General features: G+C 45.2%; 1 protein-coding gene across 2 annotated transcripts in view; it reads left to right on the top strand.

Annotated features, from left to right (window-relative positions):
• NCOA6 (nuclear receptor coactivator 6) overlaps nucleotides 1–20472 on the top strand; it is a 389704-nt gene that overhangs the window by 250632 nt on the left and 118600 nt on the right. For both annotated transcript variants that reach the window (XM_085619104.1, XM_085619103.1), the window contains exon 10: nucleotides 13394–13512. In XM_085619104.1, coding sequence (XP_085475230.1) covers nucleotides 13394–13512 — 119 coding nt within the window. The remainder of the gene's footprint in view (nucleotides 1–13393; nucleotides 13513–20472) is intronic.

Raw genomic sequence — 20472 nt, 5'->3', positions numbered from 1 at the left:
GGCACTCTTCTCCCTCAGGAACACACCTAGTTCTGATCATCATCTGACACCCCATCAGATAATGTCAGGGAGACCTATGAGCATGCAGGTACCTGCCACTAGAAGTAAGGTACAGGGAAAAAGTACGTCAGATAGCTTAACTGATGAAGTGCATGTTTATCTTTCTGAATTAACCAAAGTTGGTAAGTTCATCTCTAAACGGGTAATCAAAGGGAAGGCGAAGTGAGCCCCCTCTAAGGTCGACCTCCCAGTTGTGCACATAGGCAACAAAAATTTTTGTCAAAATTTTTGGGGGGAAATGGAGAGAACCCAAGTTTGAAGAGCCTTTCACAGTGAAAATGGTAAACTCTACTACCTTCAAGGTAAATGGCTGGATACCTTGGATCCACTTCTTGGACATTTTGATAAACCCAGCATCACGTCAAAGTTCACCAGCAATATAAATGGAATACGAGAGGGGAAGAAGATTATGGCAATAAAAAAAACCTCCTCCACCTCTGCCATTGGACAATTCTTTGCTTTCGGACAATTTAATGAATCAGCAGAATGAAAGCTATGTATTTTTGTGTCCTTTTTAGGTCACGCTGGCGTTGCAGCGCAAAGCGCTGCCGCCAACGAGAACTATTGTTACCGTGATGCCTCTCAAGGGAGACAGACCGGGGCATGCTCAGCGATCGGGGTCTGTGGACGCGCTTCTGAGAAGCGCAGACGCACAAGCCCCCAAGCGCGCGCGCGCGCGCCACGCTCCGCCGACCGCCGGGCTTGTTATAGATCAGCCAGTAAGACTTTCAACCATTTACAGCCCTGCCAAAAACCTATTTCAGCTTCAATCACAGGTTTGTTCTTCCTCCACATTTGTTCCTAGCAATTACCTAACAGAACTTTCTTCATTCTTCAATTGCAGTTGCTTACAATGTATATCCTACACACTTGATTGCTGTGAGTTATCTGTTTACCCAATCCCGTTTCTGCACAATTCACTACCTTTGGTTGCTTATAGTCAGATTTTTTTCTTTCTTCAAGCCTCGACCTGCTCTTTAGTCTGGATTATTTCATGTCCTGCTGTTTTTCAGAATGCTTTTTTGCTGTGCGTAGAATGTGCTGTGCCCTGAGCTCCAGTTTTGAAGCCACCGCTGCGTTCATTCTCTAATCCAATAAGAAAGTTCACTACAGTTCAAGTCTAAGCTTGTTTCTTTAGGAGTGTGTGTGTGGGTGTGAGAGAGACGGAGAAATAGAGAATGTGACTGTGCGAAGGTGTTTATCTTTTGTGCGTACTCACACAGTATTTTGATCTTGAATCCGCTTCCCTTCTCTCTCTCAAATGTATATTGTTTGTTCAAAGGGTGGCGCGGCATAGCAACAAAGCAATACCTGATCTTTACACTGCCTTCTGTCTTGAGTACCTTGTCGGCTACAGTGTATTGGTTATTACTCGAACGTCGCTATCAAGTCAGGAAGTGACGTTTAAATCGGAAGTGATTTCTGCCACAACTTCTGTGATCATTCGTTGTTAGTGCACTTAACAGAATAACGACAAAGAAAGCTAATGATCTTTCTTGATCATCCTGAGGCGATCCATATGTAATCAATAAGCACTATTTATTAGAATTAGTGCATACTTCTTTTAAGGTTTTGGCTTTCTTTGTTCCTGCCAGCACTGATGCTTGTGTTCCAAGGACAGTTTAAGTATCACTGACGCGTTTCTTGTTCCGTTTGGAGATTGTATGCATCATGTGTGACCTTCTCATTCTTCAGGGTGCACCGCAAATTTATGGCCACTGAAGTGGGGTTTCAGAGAAGTTTCTGCCACAAGAGCCATTGAGTCCCAAGTCAACAACTGCAGTCAACAAAAAGAATTTCTAGTACCACTCAAAATCTAACCATGTATAGGTCCCTTGTTCTCGGCATGTACTGAGCCCATAAACTCTCTCATTGCATGCACATCTCTGGCTCGCAGCGTTTTTAGGACATCGCGAGCATGGCGCGCTTTCACTTTTTCATCGTAAGCTTAAAAATAAGGTGCATGGAGCTGCACAGAGCATTGGTAGTGGCTGTGTATGAGTAGCTGTTGCGGATATTGTACGCAGCAGCCGCTCTTGAGTGCAGCTCCCATTAAACATTGGATTCGCTGCGCGGCGCGTGCCGCTACCATGCCTTTTGTGGCGCTCTTGTGTGAGCAGCTGTAGGTGGTGAGAGGTCAACGATTGAAGGAGAAACCTGAAGTATTTCTACTCCATGGGAGGTTTCCAAGAACTCTTTCTGAACGCACCTCTGTTGACGAATGTAGGCTGATCCAGTCATGTTTAAAGTACTGCATTCATCGGGACATGTTCATTGGTCGCAGACGGCACATGATATTTGTAGCTTTTCAGATTGAGGAACTATTGAGTGCTCTCTTTTGTGGCGTGCCTAAGAGGTAGTGGGAATCTGGGCAGCAGTGTGACATGCAAGCAGTTCGAGAGGCTGTTTCCGAGTTTCTGTGCTGCGTGGGGGGGATAAATGCTACGGTCTGAAAATGGAACACTTCCTCTGGGCATAGAGCCTGGCGGTTTTGTAGAGATAAACGGTGGCTTCCATTCTAGCTGGGATGCCACCCCATCACCAGAGCAACAGATGCTAGGTTTCCGGCGGGTCTAGGTTGGACCGCAGAAGCTCTTTACCTGAGGGTGAAACCCGCTCTTCACGAGGATTGCCGGCCGCGCCAACCACATGCGGAACTCCCGATTCCAGATACGAGCTGGACCTAGGGTGAGTGGAAAGGGCCCAAGTGTATTTCAGAGTCCGTGGGGAGGTGGTTGCATTGGGGTGGGCTGTGAAGGCGTGGTCACTGAGGACGGGGAGACAACTATGTTGTCTTAGCTGAGACTGCTTGGTTAGAAGTTGGCACTCCCTGCTGCTCTCTTCATTTCTGTCATCACTGCCCTTCTCTGCCCTGCCTCTACAATCACGATCTGCCCTCTTTTCCTCTCTCACCCTCTTTGTTTATTTTTCTCCTTCCTTGCCTTCTCTCCCCACTCCTTTTTCCTCTTTGTTGCCCCCCCACCCGCAGTCTATCTTTTCTCTCATCTTTCTCTTGCCCACCCCTCATCCCCTTACTCTCTTCACCATGCTCTTCTTTGCCTCCTTCTACTTAATTCATCTCTTTCCTACATCTCTCTGTGCCACACAGGCCTGTGCCTCCTAGAAAGGGCCCTGCTTGACACACGGTTCTTCCGGTTGCAAGTTGCAACACACAAAACCTTCTCCTTTCAGTGGCAAAGACTTCGGTTTTGTTCCTGAAGCAGAGGTCTTGGGGCAGGAGGGGGTGGGGGAAGGGGGAGTGTTGGTGGGGGGGCAATGGTGATTGTGTGTGTGTCCAATCTGTATGATTTTGCTTTTATTTTTTTCAAGCGCTTTGCGTCAGCGGGTGGGGAGATACCCGCATCCTAAAAACAGGCCCTGAAATTATAGCTCTCTGTTCTGTGGCCGCTGCCTCCTGCTTTGCATGAAAACGCCCTGTGGGTTTTAATGAGTGCCTGGGCTTGCGAGCTGCAGCGGCCCCTCAATGGTTGGCCGTGGAGACCCCATTGTGCACATACATCTTGTAAGGGGGGTCTGTCTCTTCTCTGTGGAGCTGCCATAAACCACGACGTGTGTCAGCGACACCTTATCTTCTTGTCTAGCGCCTTGTCATCGTCACATGATGTGTTCATTAACATAAAAAATTTGTTGTATGTTGCGATGGGACTTTAAGCACTATCTCTCGTTTCAGAGCAGTGCTTCAGGAGTGGGAGGTACTGCACATGCAGTGTGTGGTCACCCAGCACTTTTGGTGTGTACTCACGGTTTAGGCTATGACAGCCCGAGCCAACCTTTACTGTAGAATTTATATAGTGTTTGATGTAAAGCTGACCAGGGGAGCGAAGCTCTTAAATTCCCACCATAGTGTAGTGAACAGGTACCTATGTGGGAGCATGTTCCCTGCTCTCTGTGCCATGGTGCGCCCAGCCGGGCACAAAGTATAAAATAATGTGAAGACCATGCACGAGCTAGGAGGCGCGCGCGTGTGTGTACGTGTAATTCTAAGAGGCCTGCAGCTGTCTTAACTGACGTGGTTCATGCTCAGAAAGTTAAACAAAATTAAGTCTTCGCCTAGTGAGGCACAGTACCTATGCACTGTAGAGTCAGATGTTGATTTGTTATTTTTGTTTCACGCACCATGTAGTGTAGAGTCGTCTGTTTTTGCTTCTGTTGTGGTAAGAACTCTTGTATTCCTCACACATGAGCCCCTTTGTGCTGCCCTTTTGGAGTGCAAGCTCTCAATAGGCTTTTTGCGTATGCGAGGCTCTCACAGATGTCTGGTGCAGGTGCTCACACATGCCCCAAGCAGACAGAGCTGGGCCTTGTACTGCTCTGCACCTACGCCAACTGAGCTGCACATGTCCATAAACCATCTAAAAAATGCCAGGTCAAGTGTTAGCAGGGAGCATACTATATGTGACCACTCAGTCAAGTTTGCAAAGTGCGCTGCCTCCTTCAATTCGGCAGGCCGCTTTCCTGTCCCCAAAAATATGCACATCAATGGAGAAAAGGCAGAGTCGAGGCGATGTCTGCTTTCAGGGGAAGTTGCTGTCCATTCAGTATTCTGAGGTGCTCTCATCTGCGCCAGTCGGGGTGTTTGCTCTTTGACCTGATATATCTAAAGTGCCCTTTCTGTTGTTATAGATGGTGAGGTTCATTGCATTTTTTAAGCTATTAGTATTGTAAATAACAATGCCTTGTATTTATGTTTTAATACCCAAAACATAAACAGAAGGTATTGTCATTTACAATGCCAATAGCTCAAAATCGTGTGAATGCGAGACCTATTGCATTGCAAATGCTTGTTGCTTGTTTGTCTCTAATTACTATCATTTCTAGTGTTGCTCTTTCATAGTATTGTGTACTCTAGCTCTACTAGTTACATTGCACACTGGCGAAGAGAAAACTCTACTCTTGTTAATGTGTCCCTTAGAATTTATACCAGATTATTAGATAATATGTGGTATCAGCACGTCAGACATAGTTTCAGAAAGTACTAATGAATCATGTTTTGTTTGCTCTTTAATTCCTCATGCCACAGGATCAGATAGGCTATCTTCAACTAAAGAAGCACCACCAAGCACAGCTCTGTCTTTTGTAGCTCTACCAGTGTAGAATTAAGGCCCCAATGCAGCCAACACTTGTAAGGGTAATTCATTTTCTAGCTAATTCCATAAAATATTATTTCAGCAGAAGTTTTATATATTCTTACAGATACACAGGGCATTAAGGATGAGATAGTACGAATGAGGAAAACGGGTCATCCTACCCCTGCAGAATGGATACAAATGGTTTTAAGTGTAGGATTTTTAGGAGTAATATGCCCACCGAGTGAGTGCAATAGTTATTTAGTCAATCTTTTACCCCCATATTTTGTTTGTAGGCCAGATTTCAGAGTTACTGGATCAGTTTAACGATGATTAATGACATTAGGATATCGAATTTTCCTGTAGGGCCATGTCTTTATGGAATGGTACTGGTCAGGATGTAGTAGAAAAGTGTACACGTATATGGGATGATAATGTTGCACGATACACTTGGATAGATAGTACAGTAAGTCCTCAGATAGTCATGAGATTAGCGTCTGTTTCTTTACATTTCAGTGGAAACAGCTCTTTTAATGTAGGCATGGATTTCAACTACAGTGCAGCAATAATAGCACCAACATGCAAGGGGGCACCTCTAGCCTAAAGGACTATTATTGGCAGTGTGGAGAACTACTGTATGTTCCGAAACCACCAAAGTGGAGTGGCCTATCCTCGTTAGTCACCTTGTTCGTCCCTGTTCTGGTAATTCCTGGAATTGAAGTGTCAATACATCATGAACACCCCATGAGCCGTCCAATGACTTTGTTACATCGTAACCGAAGGAGAAAAGTATTATGGCACTGCCACTTGGAATGATGTTCCCCAAGGGTACTGGTTGTTTAATGATGCACAGTTGTTCTTTTGAAATATTCTGCTGTTTGTTCAGGCAAAGGCTACTGCTCGATGGGTACAGATAACTCGATGGGAACTGCTTAAGACTATAAACCCTATGAAAGATGGATTTAATGCACAGTCAGTCAAATCACTATATTCGATACTTAAGTTATTAAGATCATAAAAGTACAAGGTGCACAAGACAAAATATACATTTAAAAGATACAGCTTTCATAATGCAAATGGTGACAGTAGTTTGATAAAAACATTGCGTTTAAGGACGGGATTAAAATGCATGATTCATAAATCATAAGACAAAGTGATCCAGCAGCCTAGTCTTCCATGAAAGAAGTAGATATGAAGCCACAGTAAAACATACTAATTCATTAGGTAATGATTGTAAAAAATACAGAGCTGGGCGACATTGAATAAAATGATATTTACGCATAAGCGGCCAGATAAATCTTTTACGGTGTGTCTTATAGAATTTGCAAAAAAAGAGAATATGTAAATTTGATTGGGAGGAGGAGCCATAGCTCGGACAGGGCGCGAGGTCGGCTATGGCGTAGATGTCAGCCGAATAGGAAAACATACAAGGAATGAGGTTCAGGCGAAACCTTACTAGGATGAATCGATGACATGAGTTGGTCACATAAAATAGATATCCCGGGACGCCTTCCTGTTCAATTGGGCTCTCTAAGTAAAATTTTACAAATGCTTTCTAGCAGTTTAATTTAGGACGCTACAATGCCCTTTGGTTAAAAAACAATGTTTTAATTTCTTTTTTTTTAAACTGTAATGCAGGTTGACGAGAGTATAAAAAATCGACCTAAACCGAGAGACGTGAGGCTATTTTTAATGTATAATAACCACGAGATCCTTAACGCGTGTTCCAAGGTGAGGCAGTCTTCTATTAGTCTCTGTGTAAGGTTTACTAAAGCTCTTCTCCAGATGGAGTGCCACAACAATATGGATACCAGCCTAATTCTGTCATCAATATAAGGGACATCCAGCTCGGCATGACATAAAAAATTAGAACAGCTGGCTGGAAGCCCAATGAGTCTTTTCCAAAAAGAATTTTCAATAGTCTGGAGAGAGTGGGCGTTAGTGTATCCCCCTATTCCTGCCCCATAAGTTGCCACTGATATTGATTTGTCAGAGTAAGCATTTTTGATCCTCTTGTGGGGCTTTGCACCCAGTTTCTTTGTAAAGGAACTAAGTGCTATTATGCTTTTTCCAGTGATAGACCCGAGTCTTGATCATGTTGGACCAAGATAGTTGTCTCTCAAAGGTTATTCCGAGATACGAGAAGGTATCTGTATGGGCTAATTCATGTCCTTCTATGTAAAAATGTGGGGTCCTCCTCTCTCTACGTCCAGTTATTAAAACAAGAGACTTCGCCTCATTTGTTTTTAGGTCCAAGCTACTCATGTAGTTTACATAAATCCCTAATAGTAGTTGTAGGGCTCGGCCAGTGCGGGCAATCGGAACAGCATCGTCTGCATATAGCAGAATTGGGGTGCGCACATTCTTGATCGATGGGACGTCTGGTGTGGAGTTCAACAGGGGTGTTTCTATCCCATTTTTGTAGATGGAAAATAGGAATGGGGCAAGAACGCACCCCTCATGATTGGCAACGACCTAGAGCATTCGCCCTGGTTTCCATAGCGCACGGTTGCCGATGCTGAAGAGTAGAGCTGTCTAATAAAGGTGGTTATTGCATCGTCAATACCCATTTCTGCCATCATTTTCCAGAGATGGTGATGGGCTACACAGTCAAATGCTGCTGAAAGATCCATAAATGCCAGGTATAGTTTCTCCTGCTTTGCTTTAGTATACTTGGCCATTACTAGGGTCAGGTTAAGGCTTTGATCCCAAGTGCCACTCCCCTTTTTGAACCCGTATTGTACCGGGATCAGGATTTTATTGTCAATTAATCAATCAATCATTTGTAAAGCGCACTACATACCCGCGAGGGTCTCAAGGCGCTGGGGGGCCGTTACTGATCGAACAGCCAGGTCTTGTGTATCCTCCTGAAGGTCAGCAGGTCTTGGGTCTGTCGTAGGCTCAGTGGGAGGGTGTTCCATGTCTTGGCGGCGAGGTGGGAGAAGGATCTCCCGCCGTTGATTGTTCTTCGGATGCGCGGGACAGTGGCGAGTGAGAGGTCGGCGTAGCGTAGCTGGCGGTTGGGGATGTAGAAGGAGAGCCGTCTGTTGAGGTAGGCTGGGCCGGTCTTGTGGAGTGCTTTGTGTGCGTGGATGAGGAGCTTGAAGGATATCCTCTTGTCGACGAGGAGCCAGTGCAGGTTTCTCAAGTGGGGGGGGATGTGGCCGTGTTGTGGTACGTCGAGGATCAGTCGTGCCGAGGCGTTTTGGATGCGTTGTAGTCGTTTGATGAGCTTGGTCGGGGCTCCCGCATAGAGGGCGTTTCCGTAGTCGAGTCTGCTGCTGACGAGGGCCTGGGTGACTGTCTTTCTTGTATCTGTCGGGATCCATCTGTAGATCTTGCGGAGCATGCGGAGGGTGTTGAAGCAGGAGGAGAAGACGGCGTTGACTTGCTTGGTCATTGAGAGCGTTGAGTCGAGTATGATTCCCAGGTTGCTTGCATGGTCGGTGGATGTCAGGGCTGCCCCCAGTGCCTTCGGCCACCAGGAGTCGTCCCAGGCTGAAGGGTTGGAGATGAGGATGAAGACCTCCATCTTGTCCGAGTTCAGCTTCAGACGGCTGATCTTCATCCAGTCGGCGATGGCCTTCATTCCTTCGTGGAGGTTGGCTTTGGCGGTGATGGGGTCCTTGGTGAGGCAGAGGATCAATTGAGTGTCGCGGCGAGGAGATTATGTTGAGATCGTGCTGTCGGGGGACGTGTGCGAGCGGGGCCATGTAAATGTTGAACAGTGTCGGGCTGAGAGAGGATCCCTGGGGTACGCCGCAGATGATCTCGGAGGCTTTGGAACGGAATGGGGGAGGCGGACGCTCTGGGTTCTGCCGGAGAGGAAGGAGGTGGTCCATTCCACAACCTTGTCTCGGATCCCTGCGGCGTGGAGGCGTGCCCTTAGTGTGCGGTGGCAGACGGTGTCGAAGGCGGCGGAGAGGTCTAGGAGGATGAGTGCTGCCGTCTCACCGTTGTCAGTGGCCCATTCCTCTAGTCTGTTAAGTAAAACACGACCCATCAGTTTTGTGGTGCTATCTAGCAAAGAAATTGGCCAATAGTTTTTAGGCTGGGCTTTGTCTCATTTTTTTATGAATTGGAACTATAATAGACCTCTTCCACCAGGCGGGCGGGTCCACTGTGGCAATTACATTAAAAATGTTAGTGATAACCGCCCCCCACAGGTTGCTTCAAAAAGAAATTACTGGAGTGCCATCCTGGCCAGGGGCTCTATTGGTAGAGGACTGTGAGAGGGCCAGTCTAATTTCCTGTAGATTGAAACACAAGGGCAAATTTGTAGGGTGGCTTTTTGGTGGCACCTGACTAGCCAGCCTCTCTGTTTGAGAGTTAAAAATGGAAGAGAAATGTGCTATCCAGGAATCCTCGTCCACATGGCACATGGTGCTCGGATCTTCAGGAGATTTGAGAAATGGGGCATTAATGACTCTCCAAATATCCTCTGAGTTTTTGTTAAACAGCCGCTTGATGAAGTTTCTTCCAAGCATCTTCCTTAAGAATGTTGGTTCTCCGCTTCCTGGCCTCTGAGTAACTAAGCCGTAGGGTCTTAATCAGTGCTGCATCCCTTGGGGTTGATCAAAGAGCTTGGTGTAGATTTGAAAGGGCCTTCGTGCAGGACTGGTCGAACCATTTAGGGCCTAAGGTATTAGAGGTTCTTCTTGCCCTAGTTAATGACTTTTTTGCCTCTGATAATATCCTGTCAAAGGCTATTATTGTGATTATAGGGTCAGGGATTGCTGCCAGACAGATCATAATATCGTCAAGACTATTACCAACCACCCCTGTGATAAATTTCACTTTATCAATTCCAATTTTAGAATTATCCAATTTTTCCTTGCTATCACTGGGTTAACATGTCTTGACTGCTCCGGAATAGTTCCTCCCCATACCAAGTTAGCAATGATGGTGTGGTGGTCACTGAATTCGTTTGGCATAATTGCAGTATCTGAGATTGCTCAGGGGCGAAGAGATTAATAAATAGTCTAGGGTTGAACCCTGGCTGGGCAATCCAAAAGTGTGTTGGAGAGAGCCGAAGCTGGGGTCTGTTTCTTTACGTTTCAGTGGAAACAGCTCTTTTAATGTAGTCAGGAATTTCAACTACAGTGCCACAATAGATAGCGCCAACATGCAAGGGGGCACCTCTAGCCTAATGGACTATTATTGGCAGTGTGGAGAACTACTGTATGTTCCGAAACCACCAAAGTAGAGTGGCCTATCCTCGTTGGTCACCTTGTTCGTCCCTGTTCTGGTAATTTCTGGAATTGAAGTGTCAATACATCATGGACACCCCATGAGCCGTCCAATGACTTTGTTACATCGTTACTGAAGGAGAAGAACGGCAGAGTATTATGGCACTGCCACTTGGAATGATGTTCCCCAAGAGTACTGGTTGTTTAATGATGCACAGTTGTTCTTTGGAAATATTCTGCTGTTTGTTCAGGCAAAGGCAACTGCTCGATGGCTACAGATAACTTGATGGGAACTGCTTAAGACTATAAACCCTACGAAAGATGGATTTAATGCCATAAAGCAAGAACTGCATGGCATGAGAATGATGATAATGCAACACCGTTATGTACTTGTATGCCGACGATACTCAGTTGGTGGTCTGTTTTACAGATAACCCAACAATGGACCGGTCTAATTTCCAAAGAGGTCTGCTAGTGGTTGCAGAATGTATGAATGCCAACTGCCTCCATCTGAATGCTAATAAAATTGAAGTCGTACTACTGTGAAAAGACGCCCTCTCCTAGTGCAACCATTGGTGGCCTCTTTGCCTTGGGCCTTCCCCCATGCCCAAGTCCTCCATATAAAATGTAGGAGTCATCATGGACAGCACTCTGACCTTTGAGGCCCAAGCTAAAACGGTTATTTGCACCTGTTTCGAGCTACTTAGAAGCCTTAAACCCATTCTTGGCCTTTTTGATTTCAGTACGCGACAAACTATCCTTCAAGCAGTAATTTTGTCCCACCTTGAATACTGTAACATCTTGTACCTTGGCACTAACAATTCAGTCGTTGGAAGACTGCAGTTTGCCATGAATGCGGCAGCCAGGCTGATTTTTGCCCTTCCAAAATCTTGCTCTCTTTTTGGTCTCCTTTACAAACTGCATTGGCTTCCAGTGTAGAAGTGCATCCAGTTCAAGACCTTGTCAATGGCTCATAAGATCTTAAACTCCCAAAGGGAACCCATTCTGTCCAATCCCCTCTCTTGTTATAGACCATCCTGTCTCCTACGATGAGCTGATTTTAACTTGGCCACTGTCCCGCGAGTCCGAAGGCTCGAGCTGGATACCGCTCATTTCTTGCCAAAGCTCCTGTTCTTTGGAATGCACTTCCTCTTTCCATCGGGAACATTGGAAACCATCTGCACTTAAGGAAATCTTTGAAGACATGGCTTTTTTTCTACCTAAATTGCCTGCCTCTTTCTCTGAGGCTGATTGTGTCAGTTCTCTATTTTTGAGGTCCAACACCAGGAAGCTTCGTTGTTGGGGCAGCTATGTGCTCTATGAAACCCCATAACATAACATACTTGACCTTATGATGGCCATGTAAGGAGGGGTATGCTTGATCATTGGGACTACATGCTGTACTTTTGTCCCAGCAAATGTCAGAGGCTATACTAACTTTGCAAACTCTACAGAAGAAAATGGTAGATGGAGGTGCTGCAGATAATTGGCTTAGTGGGTAGTTTTCTTTACTACCATCCTGGATTACGGGATTGTTGGGAGCCTTATTGTCAGCTCTTGTGGCGTTGCTAGTGATATATTTTGGTAGTCTATTAATTTTAGCTTGTTGTAGGAGGATCAGTAAAAAAGCAGGAGGGATGTTTCCAGTTAGGACACTAACACGAGTAGTAGATGCTCAGGGCAACACATACGATCTAGTGTCAAGTACAGACCAAGGTTTAGAACCAGTAGTTGAAATATCAATTAATAAAATGGGGTAATGTTATAGAGGAAATCAAACATGAAGAAATTACGCTACAGCTGACAGCAGCAAACAATATAAAAATGCATGCATGGTGAAAGAGCAGTGTAGGCCTAAAATCCGTGCTAATGCCAGAGAGGTGAACAGTTCACTTGAAAAAAGAATTCATGACCTGCAAGGTCTTAGTTAAAGGAAAACCCCAGTTTGTAAGCTTGAAGGAATTTATGGTTTTGGCGCACAGGCACGTAATCTGTGTTCTCAGAAAAGTAAGAACGTGATTTAAAGATTAGTATCAGGGGATTGAATTATCCAAGAGCACATAGAATCTGTTAGGTCGTGGGAGCAGAATGATAAAGCATTCACGCAAATACACATGCATTAATTAGTAGAGAATAGTTAGTTTGTTAAGCATTGTTAGAACTGCAATAAACAATGTGTAAGAAATAGGTTAAAGGTTTAGGAACACAGGTGATAATATTTTTGTAAACCAATGTGTAACTTTGAAGTAACTTAAAGTTTGACACTTTTTGTAACTATCATTGTCTTACTAAGAGTAAAAGTGGCTGCCTGTGAAGTAGCAAATTGAGACCAGCTCTTTACCTGTTTGGAGATATCTACTCTCCCTGCCGCAACAGTATGAAGTTGTTTGTCTTTGCCAAGAGGAGTCTTGTCTTTTATTCTTATCTTAAGTTACCCTGCAACATCGTTGCCCAGTTCACAAAATGCAAGTCCCTCCTCTCCGTAGAGACTGGCTTATTCAACAAGGCTAATTATTCCTCTCACTTGTACTAGAAAATCTGAGGTACAGTAGCCTTTTCGGTGGGATTGGTTATCAGAGTCCTGCAATCTAATTGGCTGAAGTTTGCTGCTGTTTAAATGATGTTAATAAGATAATAAGGAAGATGTTTGTAACCCTCACGCTATGCATAATACTGCACTGCTTTCTAATTTTACTGTGAGACTCCCATTGTTACAACGGTAACATTTCAAGCATGTGAATCTATGAAATATACTAATACTGGAGAACTGCAGTCACAGGTAAATAACTTTTCTCTATGCCTATGTAAAAATAAACTGCTTCTGTCTATAATGTCTCCAGGAATTCATGTACAGTTATTGTGCATGTATTCTCTGCATTTTTCCAAAGTTTGAAGGAAGCAACTATGCTTTAAGCAGACTAGAACGTAATACAATGCCTCTGTTATTTGTTCTCTAAAAGGGGTGCTAAGGACAGTGCCCAGTCTGGAATTTTATGTTAAAAAAAAAATAGGATGTCAACACACTTTTCTAATGTTCCCACATTTCCTTGTTTTTAGTACTTTAGATTCTCGCCCATCAGGAATGGAGGAATCTGATCAGCACCTTGCACTAGACCATGGAATGAACGTGGACAATGCTGGCCATAAACTTTCAGACTTCGCAAATAGGCTGCCAGGTACAGCGCTATTTTCATAAATACAATTATGTGAAAACTTTGAGGAATAGGAAGGCCTATTTTTAGTTTTCTGTATTACTAGCAAACGTATGTCACCCCTCTGACTCTGTCATTGCCATGTACTAAGTGTTTTTCAATCAGCATCATAAGGTATCTTGTAGACAATTAGTGTATCACAGTCTTTTGGAAACTCAGCAAATTTCTGTGATAAACGCAAACAAGCCAAACTTGATTATCATGAGTTGCCAACAGTATTTATTAGCTAATAATGCAATTTGTTGCCAGCTCCCTAATTTGGCATTCTCATATTTACATTTAAATGCTGGAGCACAAAGACGTGCATTTTTACCTGAAACGTGAAAGAACACAAGTTCAATAAACATTTAATGTTGTAAACCATCAGCCACTGCAGTCCGCCCAAGGATGGTGCTTTCTGAAGCTAGTGCATCTGAGCTGAAATTGAAATGACTTGAGCCGGAAAAGAATGATTGCAGTTTAAAGAGCTGCTGGATGCTTCCATGGAGAACCATGCCCCTGTACAGTTACAGTCTACTGGACCTGCCTAAAAGTGACAGTCTGGTGGAAGTAAGAAACCTCATCATAAGTTTTTCTAGGACAGCTTGTGGTTCTTTAGAGGAAGGTGACCTTGGTGCTTTGGAAGCTTCCTGCTCTCAGCACCGGCATAAGTCTTCTATGTCTCCCAAACGTATCTGCGGATTGCAACCTAGTCCTTCGCTTCAGTGTGTGTTGCCTACTAGACTCCGAATGATTCCCGGTCATCAGCGACTTAGCTTGGAAGATTGTTCTGTATCTAAGTCTCCAACTACATGTTCAAAGAAGAGCCAAAACGAAATAACCTCTTCACAGCACACTGTGAAGCCAGCAAGACAACCCCCTTGTTCTCTAATGACCTTGTGGTGCATGTTCTTAAAAAACTTGCAAGGCCCAGAACAACATATGCATCCATGGTGGGTGGTGAAATACTGACCAGTAGTGCTTGTGGTCCTGCAGCAGCTTGAATCCTCTTTTGATCATTGTTATAAGTTGGCCTGGTATATGCTGTCCACTAATGAAAGTGGGCACCTTGCACCAGTCCAAACAACCCTTATGGTGATTAGGTTAAAGATAACCTTTATAGAAAGCTATTCAAGTGGTAGCTGTGGAGAGCAGCCTTCAGGCTAAGTCTTGAAGGAATGTTAAGCAGCTTGTTTTACCAGAATGCAACCTTGTAGTATTGGTTAAATAAAAGGAAAACCACACAGTAGTTATAAAAATATGTATTTATTAATGTAACACTCTCTAGTATCCTCTACACGAGGATACAACACAAATCAAGCAATACTTTAGCAAAGAATCAATCGCAAGCAGCACGATACAAAGTGGGCTCCAGGGGGAGAGCAAACCATATACTAAAATAGTGCTATAAGAACCACGACTCGGGACTAAACCTAGTCTAGGAGGTATAGAATTGCTGGGACCCCAAGGAACCACCCAAGGTGAGTACATAGGGACCCCACGGGGACGGGTGCAGAGTGAGAACACGACCGCGTGCTCCGTACAAATCTATGGGAGAGTCGTGGTTAAAGGTTTAAAGATTAAGGACCCTTCCCAGTGGATGATGAGGAAATCCCTTGGAACTTAGAAGGTTGGAGAGCCACCCCACCCGTGGATACCGAAGTACCCGAGTTACCTATCCCAGGGAAGCCGGGTGTATAGGTCTGAAGTGGTGTCGGAAACCATCGTCGTTTTCAGTGGGAGACCTCAAAGAAATGCCACTGCTGGAGGGGAGAAGAATGTCTGGTGGAACCCACACTTGGATTCATGTAGAAAGGAACCTGAAAGCAGAGGGGACAGAGTCTGGGTCACACAGGAGTGACCAGGGGCTCGGAAGACGAATGCTCACCGATATCAGGTGCTTCAGGTGCGATGAAGGGATGCTGGACTCTTCAGCTGACGGGACCAGGAGACATCTAGTATGACCAGGAGCCGGATACGAGCTGTCCCACGAAGGATGTCGAGTGCTGAGGGGTCGGTGTCCGTCAGGAGCACCAACAAGCCTTGGCAGTGACAACCCACGAAGATGGTCAAGTTTGGTTATGGTCTGGCCCAGCAAGGACCAGGAGACTCACCACAGCAAGGGGAGTCAGGGCAGGCCTGGAGTGACCAGGGGAGCCCAAGTAAAGCAGTGTTGACCCTCAAGAGGGCCCACAGGCTGGAGGCACAGGATTTGCGAGGGGACCTCAGGCAGTTTCACAGAACAACAGCTAGCAGGGCACAGAATGCAAGGAGGCCAGAGTCCTTTGTAGAAAATGTGCGCTGGGGTCAGGGCTACAGATAGCCCAATGCACAGAATTGTTGCACAACAACAAGCATGTGCTGCTGCAAATGAACGCGGTACACAGAGGTACAAGTTATGCGGTCCCCATGAGGGATACTGGCCTCAAACTTGGTGAGCGGGCAGCTCGACCTTGGAGACCTGCGTTACCCACCTCCTGTGTTGCTGGAGCCTTCGGAGTCCACAGGAGCTCAGGATCAGCAGACCGGTCAGATGCTTTATGGTGCCTTCGGATGCAGGGGAGTGACTCCTTCACCACAAGGGAGATTCTTCAGTTTTCTTGGAGTTTCACAATGTCCTGCATGGAGCCTGTATGGAGCACGGACACAGACAAGGCTTTGGATAGAGAGGGAGACGAAGTCAGGCCCAGTCGAGTTCCAGCAAAGTCCAGTGTGTCCAGACGGTCGAAGGTCAGTGGTTTTATGTTTCAGAATCTTGTCCATGTAATATCTAATGTCCTGTAACCAGGTAATCCCTTTTATACCCACAGGAGAGGGTTGGACAGATTCAGGGGACCCTCCTAGGGGAGGGTCTGGACAGTGAGGAGGATACTCCCATGTCCTTTAACCAGTTTCGCGCCAGAGCAGGAGCCAATGGCTCCCGGAACTTGTTTAAGCTGGACTATGCACTGGGACACCAAATGTGCCCCTCGTGCAGACTTTCTAGCACTGAGACAGTGCACCCACCCAGCCCCAATACACTAAATCCTGTCTGGGAGGTAGTCACACCTCCCCGTGACAGGATGTCTATTATGCTGCCTTCCCCTGCTCGAGTTTGGCTCAGCAGCAGGAGGGCAGCTATGTGTCTCTGGCTGGCAGCAACCATTTTGTGCTGTTCGGGTCCAGGAGACTGGTACCGGTAGAACTAGGGATCCCACAAAGCTTACTTCAGAAGGGAGGAATCATACCTCCCACACCAGTTACTGGTGTGGAGTTATGATTTTAAGGTGTTTGATATCAAACACTACATATTTAGTTTCAGCCGTTTTCGAGATAGCATTTACGGCGTGGTTATAATGCACCTCTACCTATATGTCTGCCTGAGTCACAGACAACCCGGTAGAATGGTCTCCGAAGGCTGCAGAGGGGCCCTGCTCATGCAGGAGCACCCTCTCACGTAAAACCCAGCACCCTGCCTTCAGGATTGATAAGGCCTGCTATAGGGGTGACTGATAGGTTTTAAGTGTAGTGATCAATAGATATAGGAAACCTATATCTTTCTTTAGTGGTGCAAGCACCAGCTCACACAGGCTGCAATGGCGGGCCTGTAGTTCCATTTTGCATGGCCTCTCGTGGGTGGCATAATACATGCTTCAGCCCATGGGAGGCCTCTGGGGTACCCATGCCCTGGGTACATGTGTACCATATAATAGGGACTGATTAGGGTACCCCAGTATCCAATCTGGAGTGTACCTAATACATGTTTTACAGTTTAGAGGAGAAAGCAGATAGGCTGGGGTCCTGATTAGCAGGATCCCAGCCAGACTAGTCAAAAACAGTGGGTGCAATCAGCAAAAAGTGGGGGTAACCATAAGAAGCAGATCCTACTTTCCTACAATCATGTCCTTTCCAAAAAGGAGATAAAAGAATTTGAAAAAAGTACAGAATATATCAGTAATTCTCCAGAGAGCAAAAAAAGGGAACTGATGTCACTGGCTTGGGCGATTCCTCTGTGGAGCCATTATGTCACTTCCTGTGGTTATGTTCTTGTGATGTAACTGCTGGATTTGCTTTGACATCAAAATTTCATACTTAGGATGATAAGTTTTCTAGGTCAATATTGTGCATCCATGAGGAGAATAAAACTGCAAACAAAGGGTTAGAAAGTTATTGTTCCTTAGTGGTGGTGGTGGTGGTGTTAACTCTCCCCTAGCATTACTTAATGTGCATCTCTCCACCTTCTGCACATTTTTGTTGCTGCCTAGCCTGCTCCTCTAGGTATTCCTTGGTGCCAATACTACATACTTCATGTGCTTTTTGTACATTGCTTCCCTTGCCCATCATTTTAGTTGTTGCTACTTGGTGCATCCTTAATTGTCACTGGTGCTGCTGCTAGCTTGCTCTCTTTAGCAATGTTGTTGTTGCCTCTGTATTGCTCTGTAACTTTGCTCCTGCCTTTGTGACTTTTAGGATCATTGACTGGACTACCCCTCAAAGGCAGTCTCTCCTGGCTTTCTATTCCCTCAGGTGCATCCTTCTGCCCAGCCCACAACCCAGTCATCACTTCATACCCTTTTGTCACTAGTCCAAACTCTTGCAATCACTGAACGGTCTATTCAATGTTAATGTTTAATTTCTCTCTATTGCTATCCTACTGCATGTAGACAAAAATGGTCTTGTTCTGCCCCTTGGTGTCCTGTGAGCTGCCACTTGTGTTCTTCAGCAACTTTGTAGTTGCTGCCATCCACTATATTACTTAGTGTAGCTACTCCTGCTTCATTTAGTCATCACTGCCACTAGATCTGCCTGTCCAATGTGTCTGTTACATAGCAGCCTGGCTTACCTTGTCCCCATCGCCTCTGCCTTCTCTATGTTTTTGTATTATTGCCTCTGTTCTGTGTCTCAATAGCGGTATCTGTTCTACCACCATGTCTCTAATTCTTCCTTCTGCCTTTTGATTTGTCACCTTTTTTTCTGTTCTCTTATTCTCCTCCACAGTTACTTCTTCTTTTGCCACTACCTTTCCTCTTCTGCTTATTCCCTGCTGCCCGATCCCTTCTATTGGTTGTACTGTGATTCCTTCTCTTCCTGCTGTACTATCTAACAACCACTCTTCTTACACTGTCTATAACCTACTTTATGCCAGCAACTCCATCTCTTCTCTTTGCTGCTTTTACAGCTGGGTTACGCGCATGCCTTGCATAGGAGGGCCTTTAGCCGTCGCTCTGCTCATTTTCAAGCAAACACTCGTGCTTGTGGCGGCATCCAATTTGCGGGAGCGAGCAGGGGCGCGCCACAAGCATGAGTGCAGTGCTTGAAAATGAGCAGACTGCTCTCCTCGCCCACACGTCCCGGCCACTCACTCGCTCCGACCGCTCCGTCTCCTTTTTGCTTGCGCTTCTTGTTCTTCTCTTTTCTCGTCGAGCCCTCTTTCTTTCTCCCTCCATTTACCCATGCTTGCATCTCCTTCTTGCTCTCTTGTTCACTGTCCATATGTTGTTCTCTCTTTCGTCTCTCCTTTGTCCAGGGTTCTCTCCTCTTTTTTTTCTCTGAAACACCTTTTCACACCTTTCATTTGTCCACCTACTTCTCACCCTAATCTCCCTTAATCCCACTCTCCAATGTCTGGTGTGCCTGCAAAATATTTTGGGCTGCACCAGTTTGAGATTTGGGTGTGTTTCATAATAATAAAAGGGGCACCAATGACTTGTCCCCCATCCCTTGATATTGTCTGCCAAGTTCCAGGGCCTGGACAGTCCTCCAATGGGATACAGATAGGCAGCACCAGGCCAGAGACATTTGTTTACTCAGGATCGGGACTTCTTGTGGGACAAACATTCAAAATTCCTATTCCTCAAAAAAACGTATCAGCAACCACAGGCCCAAATTAAATACAACATTAATGTTGTATCATCTGTGTTACCAGCATCATTAAATTACATGACCGTGATAAAAATGCATAAATCCTTGGTTGGTATCTGCATTTATTATTTTTATTTGTGCGTCAAGAATTTATTTCCACGAGGCACATTATTTCATAATAAGCACATGATGAAAGGTTTTGAAAGCATGACTTATGATTTAAGTATAGACTCGTTTTTAGAAACGTTCACAGCTCTGCGTTAAAATATCAAATGAGTGTATGTTTGATTTAGATTTGCACACATTTTATACATATATTTACATTCTTATACGTATAGTATCTGAGTTCTAACCGCTTCAGCTGTAAAAGTAGGTTAATTCCTTTTACATATTTTACATAAGGGACAGTAAAGGGTTGCAGTATCACTTCTTGTGGCACATCCCACAGGTCACTGCATTTGATGTAATTACATCAGCTAATTAGTACCCACACAATTGTTTTAGGACGTGCCCTCGTGCTACCCAAACAATCACCCTCGGCCTGACATAGCAAACACGAGGGCCATATGTTACCTGGAAGAGCTGTTCAAGCCATCAGTGCAGAACGTTTTTGGACTCAATCGTGTTACCTACTGTTTTTATGTCAACACAAACCCATCTTGGCACATCTAAGTGCAAGATAGTACTTTTAATCCCAGTGGGTGTCGATGAACCACCACAATACCTTTTACCAGAGGCCTACCTCACCTAAAATGCACTCTCAAGTCACCATGAACTCCCTGATCTGTCAACAGCTCACTACTTCACATCACAAAGAACTGGCAACAGAGCAGCTTAACCTGCACAAAGCACATGAACCATCAAAGGAATGCTAGCCCCACTCTTACCAGAGGGGGGGGGACAGGATTTGGCCTAACGGCCAGAGTTGCCGCATTTGGAGCGGTGGAACCAGGTTTGAGTCTAGGTATGGGCTCAACATCCTGTGATTATGGGCAAATCACTTAAGCTCTCCATGCCTACCAAAAAACAAGCATTTGCAATGCAAACAGGTCTCGCAGTTACGCGAGTTTGAGCTATTGGCATTGTAAATGACAATGCCTTTTA

This window comes from Triturus cristatus, chromosome 7, assembly GCF_964204655.1.
Source record: "Triturus cristatus chromosome 7, aTriCri1.1, whole genome shotgun sequence".
In the NCBI taxonomy this organism is placed as follows: Eukaryota; Metazoa; Chordata; class Amphibia; order Caudata; family Salamandridae; genus Triturus; species Triturus cristatus.
Note: the sequence above shows the minus strand (reverse complement) of the source record. Positions and strands in the feature narration are given on the sequence as shown.